This window comes from Manis javanica, chromosome 15 (genome assembly GCF_040802235.1).
Source record: "Manis javanica isolate MJ-LG chromosome 15, MJ_LKY, whole genome shotgun sequence".
NCBI classification, from domain to species: domain Eukaryota; kingdom Metazoa; phylum Chordata; class Mammalia; order Pholidota; family Manidae; genus Manis; species Manis javanica.
Genome location: NC_133170.1, coordinates 86336886 through 86355062, shown reverse-complemented (window position 1 = coordinate 86355062; position 18177 = coordinate 86336886). Strand labels below are relative to the sequence as shown.

The following is an 18177-nucleotide window of genomic DNA, read 5'->3' as shown; positions in this document are numbered from 1 at the left end:
TGGGGGAGGAGGGCACCTGGGTACCGCCTCAGGGCCCACTGAGGCCGCAGGGCCACAGACAGTCCCACTAACCTGCCTTCCCTAGGTGCCCCCCAAAACGGTGCTCACCCAGAGTCATGGGGAGGAGGAGTGCAGTGAACTCAGTGCGGGAGGGGGAGGGGCTGAGGGCTTCCAGCCGCCTGGGCTGCTGCCTCCTGGTGGCCCCTTCTGCAGAGCACAGGACAGGAGCCACCTCGGAGGGGGTGACAGTGGCCCTGCACCCCCTGTCCTAGAGTGGGCCCAGGGTCCCCCTCAGCATCTCCCTTCCCCACCACCTCAGGGGCTCCCTCACCCAAAAAATCCTCCTGCCCCTCCTCCACACCACCTGCTGAGCTGTTTTCCATCACTCTGATGCTGGCTTCTCCAGAGAGATTGCATGGAACCCCAGCATGGTACCCCACAGCACGGGGCCTCCTGAAACGGCTTCTTTCATTCAGCACAACGGTTCCGAGATCCCGCCGCGTTGCTGTGCGGCTGCTGGCACTCTGGGCTCCTCCCCGGCGTGGCAACCCTCAGTGTGTCCTCCTGCCCAGCCGTGGAGGGACCTCTGGGCTGTTTCCAAGCTTTAGCGAGGACAAACCAGGCTGTGCTAACCATCCGTGGGCAGCATTTTGTGTGGACCGAACTTCCCATTCCCCCAAGGTGACTCCTAGGAAAGGAACGGCTGGCTCGAGCCACAGAGTACATGTCACCAGGTGAGCTGGCTTCTCTGCATCCATGTCCCCCTCTTCGGCTCAGCCTCTTCCCCTTTCACCGGAACCCACAGCTCCTTCCACATCCCCGTGGGGCATCTCCCCAGCTAGATGGCCCTCCTTGATGCTTACAGTTCTATCTCCTGTTCTGTTACAGGCGACAGTGTTGCTAAACTCAGCGATCCATACCGAGGGGCCCTTTCCCTCCAAGACCCCACTGTCTGCCTCAGCAGGTCCTTCCAGCTCCCACCCCCTGCCCAGACCCCAAGCCAGTGCCATGTGGTGTAGGGTTCTGCTGGCGTCCCTTCCAGTACCAAACCCGTCCAGTTATCCACAGTCACGTAACAAACCACCCCACACCTAGTGCTGTTAAAACTTTGCAGCCATCTCTTACCCCCGTTTGGCCCCTCGTGGTCGCTGGCAGGGGCAGCAGGAGGCAGGCCACCCCGCAGGCTTCCTTGCTCATTTGCAGTGCTCCGCGCTGGCCGTCGGCCAGTCCTTCAGCCGGAGCTGCGGGCTCGGAGCCCTCTGCAGGTCCTCCCCTGTGGCGGCTGGCGCCTCTCAGCGCGGTGGCCGGGTCCAAAGAGCAAGCATCCCAAGGCCAGACGGAGGGAGGCTGTGTCACCTGGCCGGGCCTTAGGGACCAGTGACTCCTGCGGCGTTCTAGGGGTTGGGAGGAAGCCACTAGGCCAGCCCATGCTCAAGAAGAAGGGGATTACATTTCATCTCTTGAAGGCAGGGCCGTCAGAGAACGTGCTGCCGTGTTTGGGAGGCACCAGCATGGTCCCCTGCCCAGGTGGGCCGGCAAGGAGACGGGGACTGTGAGGAGCTGGGCAGGTAGAGAAACGGAGTGTTGACTGAGGGGGTAGGTTGGGCAGACGACCGGCCCATCAAGGCGGGGAATGCCGGGGAACAAATGGGCTTTGAGATCTTGAGTCCATTCTAGGCATGGTGGGTGGGAGGTGTTTGTTGGTTATCAGAATGAAGACATGGAGCCAACTTGGGGTATGCTGGCCGGGAGCAGAGGGGGAGGTCAGTCCAGGGGAGCCACACCGGGGGTCACTGTCTCAGGGACGGTGTCTGAGGCTGCAAAGCCAGGGGAGGCCACCAAGCGTGAGGATCGTGGGAAGCGGACAGTCAGGGCTGGGGGCAGAGGGCACAGCCTTCCTGACCCCTGCCCCTGTTGCCCCCATCTCAGCAGAAGTCAGATTCTGCTGGTGGTCAGCCCCTATGCACCTCTCTGCTGGGCAGGTGGGCATGCAGTTCTGAGGGGCAGACTCTGCGCCGGGAGAGGTACCACTACCATCCGACGGGACGTGCACAGAGATGGCAGGGCTGGGGCTGTGACAGCCAGCTTGCCACCACGGGGCAGCCTGGGAGAGGCAGGGCCCCTTCCAGAGGTGGTGGTAACTTCACTGAGCCTCCAGACAGACAAGTCCTGGGCACTCTGCCCGGGGCCCTCGTGACAGGGGCCGAGCCAGCATGCTCTGTCCCTTGAAGTCCAGTCTCCTCGCTAACGCCAGCATGAGGTCGGCCGGGAGCTGAAGAAGGGCGGGGATGTGAGCGAGGCGCGCCTGCCATTCACCGGGACTCTGTGCCCAGTGGAGCTCTGACATCCCACACAGTCACCGGCTGAGCCCCAAGAGCACCCCTTGAGTTAGGTCGCAATTACTATGCCAGCTTACAGCTCGGAAAACTGAGGCACAGGAGGCGAAGGACTCTTGGAAGGCCCCGCGGCCGGGAGGCGGCGGCCGGGGTGTTGGCCAGGCTGCAGTCGCGGCCGTTCTGTGAGCCAGGGGCACCTTTTTCAGGCAAGGGAAGCGGTGCGAGCGGAGAAGGAACAAAGAAATCTGTGGCTGGCTGCGACCCACTCACTGTGGACCCCGCAGCGCCCGGACCAGCCCAGCCGGCGGTACGTTTCCGGGGGTCCGGAGTAGACGGTATTAGGCCGGAGTGCCCGTCCGGCTGTCGAACGTTCCTTAATTGAGGATGAAACTCTCTTCTCGAATCTGGCGAAGGGCAGGTCACCAGGAGCAGCGGGCAGCGCGCCCCCGGGAATGTGCGCCCCGGGGCAGGCCCGAGCGCGGCGGTGGGGGGCCTCCCGGTCAGCGCTAGAGGAGCACAGCCCCTAGGAGGGCGGGGCCCGGGTGTCCACGGTGCTGCGGGGAGATTCCGGGACGGCGGGGAAGGGGGTGGCTGCGGGGCACTGGGGTGGGGGTTGGGCTGGGTCCCCGAGGCTCCCCCGGCCCAGAGACGGCCGAGGACTGGGGGCGCCCGGCAGCGGGCTTGGGGCTTTGCTGATGCGCCGACGGAGCCTCCTGCTCGCACCCCTTTCCTCCGGGAGGCGGAGACCCGGGTCCGAGGCGGGTGGGAGGTTTGGGGCCAAAAAGCCGTGCGACGGGGGGAAGGGGTTGCCAGGAGGCCTGGGTCCCCTTTGAGGTGGGAGAGCAGTCGTTCGGGGGGCAGGGGCCTGCGCCATCCGTGCGGGTTTCTCCATCCCGGCTCCCCGACCCGGGCAGGGCCCCGAAGAGACGAGCAGCCCGCCTTGGCCGCGGGGGCGACGGGAGCGGGGCGCCAGGGGCCGGGCCAGGGGGCTCCGCGGCGTCCAGGGGGCGACCCGGCACGGGGCGGCGGGGGGCGGCGGTCCTCCCGCGGACCCCTCCCGGCGGCCGGCCGCAGGATTTCCCGCCGCCGCCCCCAGGGATTAGCGCGCCCCCGGCCGGCGCGGCGGGATTAGCCCGCGTGGACTCGGCCCCCGGTCCGGGGATTACCGCGCGCTCCGCCCCGATGTATATATTCCCGCGGCCGCGGCGGCGCGGCCGGGACGGCATGGCGGCGGCAGGGGGCGCGGCAAGCCCCGGGGGCCCCGCGCGGCCCTGCGCCTTCTCCATCGAGCACATCCTGTCCGGCCTGCCGGAGCGCAGCCCCGCGGCCCGGGCCGCCCGCCCGCCGCAGCCCGCCGGCCGCCAGGGCCCCGCGCAGCCCGGGGCGCCCACGGCGACGCCCTGCGAGTGCTGCTGCGGCGGCGGCCCCCGCGCGGCGCCCCGCGGGCCCCCGGAGCCGGCCCCCGGGCTGGGTGAGTGCGCGCGGGCGCGGGCCGGGGTCCTCCGCGCGGCGCCGTCGGGGCAGGGCTCGGCCGCCGGCCCGCGCCTCACCGCGCCCTCGCCCTGCAGGCGCGCGGCTGCCGTGGCCGCCGAGGCTCGTGCCCGCGGCGCCCCTGCCCCTGGCCGCCCCGACCGCGGATTCCGGGGCGCTGGCCGGCGCGGGCGGCCCGGGCCCGCAGCGGCGCACGCGGCGCCACCGCACCATCTTCAGCGAGGAGCAGCTGCAGGCGCTGGAGGCGCTCTTCGCGCAGAACCAGTACCCCGACGTGGGCACGCGCGAGCGCCTGGCCGGCCGCATCCGCCTGCGCGAGGAGCGCGTGGAGGTGGGTGCGGCCGGCGGGAGGGCGAGGGCGGCAGGGAGGCCGGCCCTGGCACCAGACGGGCCCCGCGCGGCGGACCGAGGAGGCGCGGGAGAGGCACGCAGGGCCAGTTCTGGGGCGAGCGGCGGGCGGGACAGGCACGCGCCGTTAAGTGTCGCTGGAACCGGAGAGGACATAAGGTAGCTTTAAACTTTTGTTCCCCTGACTATAAATGGGGCGCACACCCATGTTCCAGAATTTGGGAAGCTCAAAAGAGCACAGAGCTGCAGACGGGGCGTCCTGGTCGCCGCCAGGCGGGGGTGGGAGTGGGAAGGGGTGCAGAGGGACTGCCGGTCCGGGTGGGCGTGCGTTCCCTTCCCGCCGCTCAAGCCGCCTTCCCTGCCTGCCTCGGATAAGAGACGATGCCGGGTCCGCAGCCCTGGTCCGCTCGCACCCCCATCGGGGAGCCACCCGGGCGAAACGCGAGCCCGGGGCCTGGGACTGAGCAGTCCTTCCCGCTCCTCTGGTTGAAGGTTTGGTTCAAGAACCGCCGGGCCAAGTGGCGACACCAGAAGCGCGCGTCAGCGTCTGCAGGGCTCCTGCCCGGAGCCAGGAAGCCCCCCAAGGAGAGCTGCTGATGGCTCTGGGAGCTTTCGGGGCTTGGCCGTATAGCCTTTGGAGCCGGCACAGAAAGTGGACAGACCTACCCGAGAAGAAGCCGAGCGAAGACACCCGCATCCTCCCGCCTGCGCCGCTCACTGCGTCCCGGAGCTGCTGCTCAGTTGCGGGAGAGCGAGTGGAGTGTGTCCCTGCGCCCCCTGCCTGGTGAAAAGAGGGAACACCGAGCATCTCCGTGGGCTCTCCTCCCCAGTGGCAAGCCGGCAGGAGGGCCAAGGAGGTTCCCTGGCTGCGACACCCCATCCCTTGTCAACAGGGGGACCCTGAATCCTGCCCCTGCAGGGGCATGCTGCCCTCCCTCCACTCCTCAGCATGGACATAGTCCCCCTGACCTGGCTTACAACCCTCCAGAGGCAGGCCGGGTGGTGTCTGCACCCCTGGGGTGTTGCCACTGGCAGGTCCTCACTGGCTGTCCAGACCTGTAGAAGAAGCTGCTGGGGGAGGTCATTTCCAGAAGCCCCCTCCCCTGCATCTGAATCCTGTGAGCCTGTGCAGACACTAGGACATAAACCAGCAACCCCAAACAGCACAAAGCGGTCCAGGGTCCCAAGTCCGCCATGGCTCTGCTCACGGCCGGCCAGACCTGCCCCTCCCTGCTCAGGGAGTGGCAGGCCAGCTCCTCCAGGCAGCACAGCGCCAGGGTGTCCCCCAGCAGAGCAGACTGCCCCCCGCGGATGGCGGCCTGCACTGGCCTCTAGGTGCTGCCAACCTGCTGGGTGGGGGTCCGTGCTGTGCACTGAGCCTCCCTCACCGCAGTCCATCTCTGCCGTCCTGTTGGGACGATAGGAGGTTCAATTGTGGAGGCCCTCCGCAACCGCCTTGGAAAAAGCCTGCTTTCTCCTCCATCATCCTAGCTCCATGGGGAAGAACAGCATGAAATAAGGCTTCCATTCCCCAAGTAGGCTCGTCCAGTGGCTGAAGGCCCCTAACACCCCTGTCATCCAGTGTGGGGGCCTTGTTGTACCTCCTCACAGGCCCTGGGGGGAAAGGACGGGTATCTGGAAGAAGACACAGTCAATCCATGAAAGATGCAGAAGCCAGGACTGCAGCACCTGGGATTCTCCAAGGCTGAGCAACTCAGATAACGTGAGCAACTGTGCTGTTCCCAGCCAGGGCTGCCCTAAACTGCTGGGTGCCCCTGGGTTCCACCACCGCACACTTCTGGCTGTTACAAAGCTCTGTTCCCTGACTCCCAGCCTTACTCCCAGCACAGGCTGCATGCAGAGCCCCCCAGCAGGCTGGGCACCCTCATCCTGCTGAATTGCAGGACCCTCGGCCTCCTTTGCTGAGTGGCTCCTTGTAACCCTGTAGGGTAGCCATGATCAAAGCTCCAGCTGCAAGGCACCAGTGGCTCTGCTCTGCTCCTGATATTTCTCTTTCCTCTCAAGTTGCTCCTTGGGAGTCCTGTCCAACAGCTGCCCGTGAGCATAGGTGTCCTTGAGGCCAGTCCCCAGACTCGCCTCTCTCGTCTCCATTCTCTCGCTGGTTCCCCCTTCTGCCCTCAGGCTCCAATTCCCACCTCTATGAGAATTCCCATCTCCGATTCACACCCCCAGGCCGGGCGTCTCCCCTGAGCTGGATATTTATGTCCAACTGTCCCCTCGGCTACTCCATCTGGAAGCTCATGGCACCTCAAAATCACCTTGTCCACGGCAGTCTCCCCTGTGCAAATCAGGTGCATGAGCCGGAGTGCTGGCAACACCCCCGCCTTCGTTCCCTCACCCACGGTACCCAGGCCAACTGCAAGTTGATTCTGCCTCCAAAAGCAATCTCAGAATCTATCCATCCCCAGCTTCAACTGCACCAACCTGATGAAAACGGCCATCACCTCTCACCTTGACCACTGCGGCCACCTCTGGTCTTGTCCGCCTGCACCCACTCTGCTTCTCTTTAATTCATTCTCCCTAAAAGCTGGGGTGCAGGTCAGAACCTGCCTCTCCCCTGCCTGCAACACTCCAGGAGCTCCCTATTGCTCCCAGAGTAAAGACTTGCCGGATGACCCAGGAGGCCCCGTAGGCCCGGCCCCACTGGCGGCATCTCACACCTCCCTGCTTCTTGCGTCCTGTGTGGATCCAAAGGTCTTCTCACTCCTTCTGCTGAACGTTTGCCTGCACTCTTTCCCCTCCGCCTGATCCATGTCTGTTCATTTGGGTCTGCAACCACTTCATTCTGGGGCAAACTTCCCCTGACTGCCCCTTAGGTAAGAGTCCCCAGGTGCAATCTCTTTTTTTGTACCTGTTCACTGCAGTTTTGCCTTGTTTGTGGGATAATCTAACTAGTGTCTGTCTTCCCCATTCAACGGTCATCTCCAAGAGGACAGGAACCACCACCGCGGAGTCCCCAGTGAATGAGGGAATGACTGCCTATTGTACTAAATCATTCTGGGGCAGAACTAATTTGTTTGAGGTAATTCACAACCCCCTTTCAGGAAATGACCATTCCTGAAAAATGTCTAGGCAATTTTCTGGTCCATTTCAATAAGAGTTAGCCCTCTTCTGGGTAGTCTGCTCTGGCATTCAGGGACCGAATAATTTTTGACTAAACATTCCTTCATTGAACCATTGTATTTTTTGTTGTTAGGTATCAAGAATGGTCTTAGGGTTCTTATATAAACGTTGAATAAAAACCTTGAAACTCGTATATAACCAAATTTTCTAAAAAGTGTGTTTTTGTTAATATAGAAACAGTGATTATTTGCGAGGAATTGGAATTCCAAGGCTTTTCAATTCCTCAGTGCTGGAATTTTTCACGGTTAGCGTGAACCACACGTCCGCTAGCCTCCACCACAGCACCCCCTGCTGCCCACAGCCGAGATACGCATGACCAGAGCGAGGTGAGATAAAGACTACAACTCCCATGAGGACAAGGGCTTGCGGTGATGTCACTACGGAGCGCGGGTCAGCCTTCGAAACGCACAGCTTCCCCATTGGCGGACTGTAGCAGGCGCCTGCGCAGCCGATTCAGCACCCGCCCGGGCACAGTTACGCGCTTGCGCCAGTAGAGCGAACCTGGGAGAGGGATGGAGACGCCGGGTGCGTCGGCGGGGGCCTTGTTGCTCCCGGCCGTGTCGCGGCCCCGCAGGAAGCGCGCTGCGGGGGAGGCCGAGACTACGACCAGCAAGCAACGGGTCCTGGACGAGGAAGAATACATCGAGGTAAGACCTCGGTGCAGACGCCGGCGACTTCTGGGTTCCGCCCCGGCGCGCGCCCCCCTCGGGTCCTGGCAGTGTTCCCCTCGCGGGAGGGGGCAGCAGCCCGGGTCCCTGCCCTTAAGGTGTGGAAGGTCGGAGAGCCAAATCAGCACCGTGCAGCGGGAAGTGTCACTGACGGGGAGGTACTGGCAGTGTTGTTAGAGGGAATGGGGGCGGCTCTGTATGGGGCGGGATCAGGGAAAACAAGGTTTTCTGTTAAGCGTGAGTAGGAGTTTGAAAGAATCGCGGCAAAGGGGACTTTATAGAGAACGGTGAGAGCAAGTGCAAAGGCTGGGGGTCCCGGAAGCAGGCTGCGATTGCGACAGCGTCACTGAGTGAGCGGGCCTCCAGCCGCCCTGGAAACAGGTCTTAACCTTACAGCAGACACGCAGGAGGGGGCTGGCACAGCAGCTGGACGAAACCAGTTTGGTTTTAGCCTGGTTAAATCTGGGATGCCTCGGGCATATACAGGCAGGAGGCGTAATGGAGAGCTGGGTGCACAAATGTGCAGCTCAGGAGAGAGGTTTGCCTTGACATGCAGAGATGAGAATCTCAAGTGGAGCGGGTGGTGGGATGACTCGCTGAAGTCATCCAGGTAAAGGATTCAGATTGGGAGGAGGTGGCGGTGAAGCCAGCAAAGGAGAACGCCCGTGAACGGGTAGTGAGGCGAGAGAGGAGGGTTCCGTGGAAATCAGAGGCGTGTTTAGTAATGTGAGGTGTTGTGGTAAGACCACATGGGACGGTCATCCTCGTGAGAAAGCGCCCCTCAGCTCGAAGGGTCATTGGGCTGGACGGGGGTGGGCCAGTCGGCAAGGCCCTTAGCATGTGCACTGGTCGGCTGTGGGGCAGGGGAGAGGCAGACGTGAGCTCTGACTTTTGCTCTAATTTGTCGTGACAGGGCCTCCAGACTGTCATTCAGAGGGACTTCTTTCCTGATGTGGAGAAGCTGCAGGCCCAGAAGGAGTACTTGGAGGCCGAGGAGAATGGAGACTTGGAGCGGATGCGCCAGATCGCCATCAAGTTCGGCTCTGCCCTGGGCAAGGTGTCCCGAGAGCCCCCACCGCCCTGTAAGACTTCTGTGGTTGACAGACGGGAACATTTGCCAGATTGTTGCCTCTGGCTTGCTGTAATCCCCACCCCCCTTCCCCTAGATGTGACTCCAGCCACCTTTGAAACGCCTGAGGTGCACACAGGCGCCGGAGTGGTGGGCAGCAAGCCCCAAAGCCGGGGCCAAGGCGTGGAGGACGGTGATGGTGAGTGAGCGCCCCGCTGCCGCCACAGGGTCGGGTTTGCCTGGACTCCCAGCCTGTGACACCCTGAAGGGGCGGTCCAGGAGCTATCACACCTTGTCCCTGAGGGGCCTTCCTGTCTAATCAGCAGCCCATGGGGCTAAAGAGGCCTAGGAGGCAGAAGATCGGGGTCCAGTTGCCAAATGTGGGCAATTCTCCGCGCCCCTGTGAAGTTCGCCACCTCTCTGAGGGCCTGCTCACTGTGTCTCCCGTGGGCTGCCCAGTGGGCTTCGTGGGCCTCAGGGGGCTCCTTTCCTCGCTGTCTCCTTGAGGTGCCCCAGGGCTCTGCACTGTTTCCTCCAAGGTGGTCATTTCCCCTGGGGAACTGCAGGGCTCATTCCTCTTCCTTCAGGCCTCTGCTCCAATACTTGCCATTCAGGGACCCCTTTCCTGACCTCCCAGTGTGATGTCCCATCACCCCTGATGCCCTGTGCCTTCCTGCCTGGCTTTGTTTTCTCACCACAGAACATGACACTTAACTTCGGTGTGTTTATGGTTTCCGTCCTCCACGAGAACAGGGTCTCTGTCCGGCGTCTGGGCTCTGCACCCAAAATGCAGTGCGCAGCACGCAGTGGGCTTTCCTCCAAGGTCCCTAGAGCAGGTGGATAAGCTGTCTTCTTCCACAGTTACTGGGGTGGAACGAGGCATCCCGACTTGAGGAGAGGGCGTCCCGAGCCCTCTGGGACATGAGTGTGCTGTGTGCTGCGGAGCTCCTTGGGGGTCGGTGTGTTGTCAGTAGGGGATTGTCTGTGCCCGTGCAGACAGACGGGACGCTGCTACTAGGGCTTGCGTGCCTCACCAACGCAGATGCGCTGTGTGTGTACAGACACGTGCCATTAGCACAGCCCAGCATGTTGCGTCCTTGGAGCTTGCTTCTCCATTGCACCGTGGCACTCGAATCGCAGTTTGCAGATTCTTTTCCTTTAAATGCGCCTTATTTGCTGGTGAACACGGGCATCCTTTCAGTACTCTGAGCAAAGGTGCCACCACTGTTCAGTTTGATGCGGAAGCAGAGGCTCCGGAAGGCGGTGACCCGCCCGCCTCAGAGCTGCTCGCTCGGTGGTGGGACAGGCTTTGAGCCCTCACCTTTCGGGCTCCGGGTCTTGAGCTTTTTGCTGCTGTGCTTTGTGTGCCGGCTAGGAGCAGTGGGTGTCAGGGCTGTTGCTAGGGTGGGAGGGGCGGGGTAGCACCTCTCCCTCCTGATGCCCAGGTCCTGTGAGGCCCTGTCCAGAGCACTGGATGACGTGCAGGCATGTCATCAGAGCCCACTGGCATGTCTGGAGGCTTAGCTGACAGCCACCCACTGTAGCGCAGCTGCAGGACGGGGGAACAGTCAGGGCTGGGAAGCCCCGGGACAAAGGGAGAGCCTGGGGCGCCGAGGCAAGTCCTACAGGACTGGCCCGGTTTAGTGGGAGCTGACCCACTGTGATCACCTGCTTTTTCCCTAACCCCCGGATGCATCCCTTCTGGTCTGAGTCAGATCGTGCACTTCGCTGGCAGCCCGCAGATGAGGGTTGCGCCCAGGGCCCCCCAGGCGGTTGGACCGGTTGAGTTCTGCCCCCAGGCGCTTTGCTGTCTGGCACGTGCGCTCTTACCGGCAGACCCGCAGCCATGGTGAGGCCCCGTCCCTGCTTGTCAGCTAGCAGGGTTGCTGGGACTGTGTCTGCAGCATGCTGTCACTGCTATTTGTGGTTCTGTGTCACCCCACCTGCACCCCTGAGCAGGAGAGGCTGGAGAGGAGGAGGAGAAGGAGCCCCTGCCCAGCCTGGATGCCTTCTTGAGCCGGTACACAAGTGAGGACAACGCGTCCTTCCAGGAGATCATGGAGGTGGCCAGGGAGAAAAGCCGGGCTCGCCACACCTGGCTGTACGAGGCCGAGGAGGAGTTTGAGAAGGTATCCCCGGGTGCGAGGGCAGAGCCGCCCGCCCTCGGGGTGAGGGGGGTCCCAGGGCCGGGGCACGGCATCTGGGGGCCTCCCTGACCTTCACTTTTCCTCTGTGATGCAGAGGCAGAAGGATAATCTTGAACTCCCATCAGCAGAGCACCAAGCCATTGAGAGCAGCCAGGCTGGCGTGGAGACCTGGAAGTACAAGGCCAAGAACTCCCTCATGTACTACCCCGAAGGTGAGCACGCGGCGCCAGGTGTGAACTCCCTCCTGTACTACCCTGAGGGTGAGCAGGCGGCGCCAGGCGTGAACTACCTCGTGTACTGCCCAGCGTGGGGTGGAGCTGCATGTTGTGCCCTGGCCCTGCCAGGTGTGCCTGTCTGTGCTCGCTCGCAGGCCAGGCCTCAGAGGGGTCCTCGTCTGTCTCTGGGCAGGTGGGTCCATCTGTGATGCTAGCAAGAGAGCAAAGCCCTCCACAGTGTTGTTCATACTCCGCAGCGTGGAGACTGAACTAGGCTCCGCTTCTGTTCTGTGGGGTGTGACCTGGCCTCTCCCTCAGGCCCTGAGCGTGGAGCAGATGTGGGGCCTGCCCACTCCTCTGATACCTGTTACCACTGCTGATTGGTCTGCCAGGTGTCCCTGATGAAGAGCAGTTATTTAAGAAGTCCCGGCAGGTGGTGCATAAGAACACTCGCTTCCTCACGGATCCATTCAGCCAGGCCCTGAGCAGGTCCCAGCTGCAGCAGGCAGCTGCCCTCAATGCCCAGGTGAATGGCAGGGGCTGGCATGGGCTGGCTGTGGGCAGGCACCACCTGCTGATCTGGGCTGCCCCCCTTTAGGACTGTCCTTGGTGGAGCTTGGTACTGTGGGGGCTTTGGGGGCCCCTTTGTGGCAGGGTCCTGAGTCTCGACCCCCGTGGCTTTTGTTGGCCATTTGGTCTTGAGCCGATGCATCCATGAGTCAGGTCTGCGCCAGCTCCCGGGGGGGTGGGCCAGGGCGTGGGGGGTGAGCAACTGCTGGGAGCCGGCCCAGTCTGCTCAGACCCACAACCATGTGCCAGGCAGGGCTGGGGTGGCCTGGATGGGCAGGGTGGGGCGGGGCCCAGCACACAGCAGAGGTGCCTGGGCCTGTGGTCACTGCCCTGCTGAGCCCGGTGGCTGTTGGGAGGCTGCTCTGGTACCCTCATGGCAGCCCCTGTGGAGTGCGACCTGAGGCTCAGGGCCCCCTGACACCACCCTCTCTGCTCCCTCCAGCACAAACAGGGCAAGGTGGGCCCTGATGGCAAGGAGCTCATCCCCCAGGAGTCCCCCAGAGTGGGCGGATTCGGATTCGTCGCCACCCCCTCTCCTGCCCCTGGTGAGAGATGCACCTGCCAGCAGGCTGCCCACTGATGGGGCTCTGGGGGGAGGTGGGTGGCTCTGGTGGCCCAGCCACTCCTGGGGCCTTCCTGAGTCTGCCCCGCACCAGGTGACCCAGGGACTCGGCATCCCGTCTGCAATAGCAGGGCCCAGCGGGGCTGTGGGCGGGCTGGGTTTGCTGGGAAGTGGGCATGCTGGGGCTCTGCTGGGCAGACCGCTCATGGTGAGCGCGCCAAGGGGCAGCAGGAGGCCGGGCCTGGGGTCCGAACAACAGCGAGGGCAGTAGTTGAACGAGCTGTCAGGCGGGCATCTTCTCATGTGGGAGACTTGCATGGAGCTGAGCTGCTGTCTGGGGGCCTGGGTGCCTCCGGGGCCTCGCGGGGCCGGGCACGGTGGGCCTGAGGGGCGCTGCAGGGCAGGGGGCTCCCCTCCCTTAGGCTGCCTCGCCTTACCCTGGCCTGGGCGTGGGTGTCCCAGTCGTTCCCGGGGTAACATATCCTAGTTCTGGGTCTCACGTCGAGGCACACCATACTTATACACCTAAATCCAGAGAGCTCTGCAGGGGAGCGTGAAGCCCGGGACAGTCGCGTGGTACGTGTAGTGTTCCTCTGCCCTCCCGCACACAGGCCTCTGCCCTGGAGTGCTGGGTGCTGTGTTACAGGCCAGGGCATGTAGGGGCGCCGCAGGCTTGCCCAGGGCCCTGGGAGGTCTAGGAACTCTGGAAGCCCCCAGGTTTCTCCTCAGAGGGGGTGCTGCCAGCAACCTCTAGGCTTCCCTGGCCATGTGCTAGGATGGAGGCCCAGCTGACCCAGCCAGGCTTCCCCAGGGAGCGCCCCCTCCAGGCCACACCTTGCGTGGTCTGTCCACAGTGTGGCAGGGTGACTGGTATAGTCACCTACAGGGGCCTGGGCCTGCCTCAGGCCCACAGTGGCCTTGGTGTTGCCCCGTCAGAGGGCAGAGATGCCAGGGTTCTGGAGGCCTGGGAGCTGCCGGCCCTGGTGTCTGTTCGTGGGGATGCGCATGGGGAATCGTGGTGGAGGGTGGGCCGTGGTGGTACCACCGCCCGGGTCCCCTGGTGTGAGGTGGCTGTGGGCTCTCGGTCTGCAGGTGTGGACGAGTCCCCACTGATGACCTGGGGAGAGGTCGAGAACACGCCCTTGAGAGTGGAAGGATCTGAAACCCCCTACGTGGACCGGACGCCGGGGCCAGCCTTCAAGGTGGGCTGTGCTGAGGTGACGCGGGCAGGACCAAGTGGATGCATGACATTCTGAGCACCTGTGGCTGTGTGCATAGAGGACGGCCCGGCTGCAGCTGCTCAGTGCCAAGCTGGCTGACGGGCGAAGCTGAGTGCCAGGCTGCATGTCGCAGGTCCCACCCTTCTGAGCAGGACCAGGGAGTCTGTCAAGGAGGGATTTGGGGGGGTGGGGCCGAGGCATCAAGGCAGGAAGCAGCCACGGAGCCTCTGAGCCTGCAGGCCCGGAGGATGGGGCTGCTCAAAGACGGGGTCTCAGAGGCAGACCAGGAGCTCTGACTGCTGCGGCCCTGGGGGGGTTCCCAGAACCCCAGGGTTCCATGGGATGTGGTTTGTCCTCAGAAGGGCTGTATGCTTGCAGAGGCCCCTGGGTGTAGGAGACACGATTCAGGACATGCAGTGTTGCAGGAGTGGTCAGAGGGGGTGGTTCACAAGGCTTGGAGCGGGCAAGGGAGGCTCTTCATGGGCCAGCAGAGCGGGGAAGTGTGGGGGTTGGTTTGCAAAGATGGGGTGTCTCAGGATGGTGTGGATGAGTAGGTAGGCGCAGGGGCCCCAGAGAGGGGTTAGAAAGGCAGGGTGCTCTGGTCTATCCGCAGTGTGGCAGGGTGACTGGTGTAGTTGACTGGAGGGGAAAGAAGAAAGGTGTCCGAATGATGGGAGCATGCAGTTCTGTTGTTGGGGTGCTGGGCTGTTGCTGGTGCCCGCTGTGGAGTGCTGGGGGGATGGGAGGCGGGGCTTGGTGGTGTCCCGGAGACCAGAGGGTGTGGGCTTGCATCATCTGCTTTGAAACCCCACAGAATTAGGCATGGAAGCCGGAATTATTATCGGGCTGTGTAGGGAGCTGGGTCAGAGGTCACTGGGAACTACTCCTAAACACTGACAGTGGTCGGCTTGAGATGCAACGGAAGGGACGCCACTCGGCATAGCAGCGGGAGTCTAGAGTGACCGGGAATAGCCTGGCTCTTGTAAGGAAACCACGGACTTGTGCTGCAGACTTCTGCAGGAGAACGCCCGTCTGCTGGCGGCCCCGAGGGAGCTGGCTGGGCCCCTTGGCCTGCCCATGTAGCGCCATTCCTTCCCCCCGCCAAGTAGTTCAGAGGGCAGCCCACATCTAGACAGAACATGTACAGAGGAGCTTGAGCCTTGGTTCAAAAACCTGTCTGGGATGCAAGGATGACCAAGAAAACCTGAGATCGTGGAGTGCTGCGGGGGAACCTGGCCAGCAGGTGCCAAGCTACTGGGAGGTGTAGACGCAGCCCAAGCCCGCAGGCCAGTGGGAGGAGGAGACGTTCTGAGCAAACCTCCATCCAAGTCAGAATTTAGGGTGTTTCAGGGGAGACAGACCAGGTTGTGCTGAGCAGTAGAGTATTTGGAAATTGGAAATAAGATAGTCCAGGTCTTTTACGTGCACAGCAGGATACATTTGAGAAAGATGAAAAGTTAAATATAAAAACCATGAACATAATTAGAAGAAAATAATTGTCAGTATTTTATCTGACTTCAAGGCAGGAACGATTTTGTCAACCTGGAAACCAAGGAAGAAAGCACGGAGGTGACAGGGCTGGACTGTGCCGCGTGCGGGGCCCGGGGCACAGCAGGGCTGGGAGGGAAGTGGGTGCACGGCGCAGGGAGACCCGGGCCGCGGAGCTGACCCTAATCAACGCCTGCGATGCTCCTTACGTACAAAAGCGGAGGAGAGAAGCCCCTGGATAGAAAAATTGGCAAGGATAAATTTGGGGAAGTTCTTGGAAGAAATACAGATAAAGACAGCTGTTTGCTCTAGTAATTGGAAGGAAGCAGATTAAAATAAGACCTTCTCTTTTCTAAAAGATTGTCAGAGGTTCATTCACACATTGGCAGTGCTGGTTTTCAGAGAACCATGAGGACAGGCGGGCATTGCCCAGCCCTTGACTGGTAGGCAGCTCAGGCAGGCTGGTTGGCGACTTTGCGGGCTGGTTGGTGACTTTGCGGGCTGGTAGGGGGGCAGCGGTGCGTTGTGGGGGGCCGTGGGGAGAGGCAGGTGCCCCAGCAGTGAGGGACTGCCTGGCTGAGTAACAGGCCAGTGCAGGCCCCCCACCTGCTCGCTGCTTGTAGATCCTGGAGCCAGGCCGCAGGGAGCGGCTGGGGCTGAAGATGGCCAATGAGGCCGCCGCCAAGAACCGGGCCAAGAAGCAGGAGGCCCTGCGGAAAGTGACAGAGAACCTAGCCAGGTGAGGGGTGCCGTCCTGAGTAGGGGGGACTCAGTGTGGACGCGTGGTCTGCAGGGCAGACCCAGGTTCCGTGGTGGGCCCATAGCAGCTCCTGTGGCATGGTGCGTGGCCCTTGTGACCAGGAACAAGGCTTCTCACTGTCTTTCCTGTCTCCATCCTGACCCCCCAGCAAAAAGCTGCACCCTCATCTGACCTCAAGTTGGGCCTCACTGCTGTGTGCCAGACCATCTGGTGTCCTCAGCGCTGAGTGACCCTGCATTTCTCGCATGTCTTCCTTGGGGTGTCATGGGATGCCCAGCTGGGCCTAATTCTGTCTCTTCCACTCCAGCCTCAGCCCCAAAGGCCTGAGCCCAGCCATGTCCCCAGCCCTGCAGCGCCTCGTGAGCAGGACGGCCAGCAAGTACACAGACCGAGCCCTGCGGGCCAGCTACACACCATCCCCAGCGCGCTCCACTCACCTCAAGACCCCAGCCGGTGGGCCTCACACGCCCACAAGCACACCGGCCCCCGGTTCTGCCACCCGCACACCCCTCAGCCAGGACCCAGCCTCCATCACGGATGACCTTCTGCAGCTCCCTGCCCGGCGCAAAGCCTCCGACTTCTTCTAGGGCCGGGCCCGGGCTGGGCCTGTGGAAGCTTTGCGGAGCCTGCAGGGCAGCTGCCCACCCAGCAGAGGACTCCAGCCTTCTGGGGACCCAGGCCCGGGCCAAAAGCGGTGACTGTCCCGGGAGCCCCAGAAGAAAGGTGCTGTGCCGCAGCCGGGCTGGCGCAGGCCTCGCCCCGCGGCCCTGGAGGTGCACCCCCGGCGCCATGGTGATACTGATCCCTACCAACCCCGCCTGTTTCCCCTTGACTTTCATTAAAGAGCGCCTGGCACATTAGAGAGCTGGACCCTCCCCATCCTGCTGCCCATGGCCCTGAGGCTGCCTGCATGCCTGCCCCGGGGTGTCAGGACGGCGGGCTTCCCAGGAGGAGCTGCTGGCCGCAGTGGCCCTTGAAAGCCGGTTGGCCTGGCTTTTCCACTGTGACCTGCACTGTGCTCTGTGGCACAGTGGGGGCTTGGAACCAGCCTTCCGAGCTGAGCTCATAGCTCACTGGTTCCCCCCCGCAGCCTGTCCACGTGGGGCAGGGGTGAAGCCCCTGGAGGTTGTGCCCCTGGGCTCAGGCCTGTGGCCTCCCTAGCCAGCTGTTTTGCCAGCTGTATGGGGCTGCCCAGGTCTCTATGCAGGCCACACCCCCACATGAGGTGCCTTCCCCGTGGCCCCCCATCGCCTCCAGGCACCTGGCTGCAGGCTGGGAGGGTGGCAGGGTGTCTCCATCCCCCAGCCCTTCTCCCCGTGCTCCGGGCACCGGCCTCCAGTGCTGCCGAGTCGCCTGCCCCACCTCATCGTCATGCCCAGCAGCGGGAGCCACAGGCCCCCAGGACCTGGGCCACAGTGTCCAAGGTGGGCTGGGCTCCACACGGGCTGGTGCTGCCCTGGGGGCCCGGGACCAGCTGTCCCACCTGGAGGTGGGGCCAGGGCTTCCCAGACGGGCCTCTTCACGGCCCCAGTGGGGTCAGGGTAGGGTCAGGGTGTACCTCAGAGGGCCGCGTGCCGCTCGGCGGGGGGGCCTGGGACCTGCTCAGACTGGTCTCCCTGCTTGGAGCTCACCCACCTGACGCCAGGCCGTCACCTTGGGCTGTCCTCGGGCACCCTCTGTGAGCACCCGTTGTCTCTGGAGGTGGTACAGGGCCTGCTTCTTGTCTGGGCACCGTCTAGCCTGTGCCCCTGGACAGTGAGTTCCTGCAAGTTCCCGGGGGCTGAGCCCTGGCTGTGCCCTGTGACCCATCAGGGGCCTGGCACTACCCAGGGTCAGGAAACTGGCTTTTGGTGCTGTTCCCCATACAGAGAGGTGAACTCGTCTGAGGGGTCCCCAGGGAGCACGGAGGCAGAGGGCTGAGTGGGTGTATGTGAGGGCAGAGGGGGGTGGTGTCCAGACAAGGCCATCTTCGGCCAGGCGCTGACCACCACATGCGCTTGGCTGGTGCATGGGATGTGTGCCTAGGAAGTGATGGGTGACAGTACAGTGAGGCTGCTGTGTGGGAAAGGCTGGGGTGCAGGTGAGGGGTCTCTGCTGGGGCTGCCCTGGGGCATGGGGGGCACTCAAGGGGCCACAGTCACCGATCTCACCCCCAGGAA

General features: G+C 63.0%; 2 protein-coding genes across 3 annotated transcripts in view; both read left to right on the top strand.

Annotated features, from left to right (window-relative positions):
- Window positions 1-16878, top strand: part of ESS2 (ess-2 splicing factor homolog) — a 32051-nt gene extending 15173 nt beyond the window's left edge. Inside the window, exons 2-11 of one of the 2 annotated variants that reach the window (XM_036993425.2) lie at window positions 7494-7966; window positions 8901-9069; window positions 9154-9255; window positions 11016-11185; window positions 11298-11415; window positions 11811-11944; window positions 12431-12533; window positions 13643-13752; window positions 15882-15997; window positions 16326-16878. In XM_036993425.2, coding sequence (XP_036849320.1) covers window positions 7832-7966; window positions 8901-9069; window positions 9154-9255; window positions 11016-11185; window positions 11298-11415; window positions 11811-11944; window positions 12431-12533; window positions 13643-13752; window positions 15882-15997; window positions 16326-16605 — 1437 coding nt within the window. In that variant the 5' untranslated portion in view covers window positions 7494-7831 and the 3' untranslated portion in view covers window positions 16606-16878. The remainder of the gene's footprint in view (window positions 1-7493; window positions 7967-8900; window positions 9070-9153; window positions 9256-11015; window positions 11186-11297; window positions 11416-11810; window positions 11945-12430; window positions 12534-13642; window positions 13753-15881; window positions 15998-16325) is intronic. The other variant, XM_036993426.2, reaches the window with a different exon arrangement.
- On the top strand, window positions 3063-7481 carry GSC2 (goosecoid homeobox 2). The gene is made up of 3 exons (XM_073223146.1): window positions 3063-3807; window positions 3905-4158; window positions 4668-7481. The coding sequence occupies exons 1-3, from the start codon at window positions 3519-3521 to the stop codon at window positions 4770-4772; spliced, it is 648 nt and encodes a 215-aa protein (XP_073079247.1). The 5' UTR covers window positions 3063-3518; the 3' UTR covers window positions 4773-7481.
- Window positions 16879-18177: the final 1299 nt, after the last annotated feature.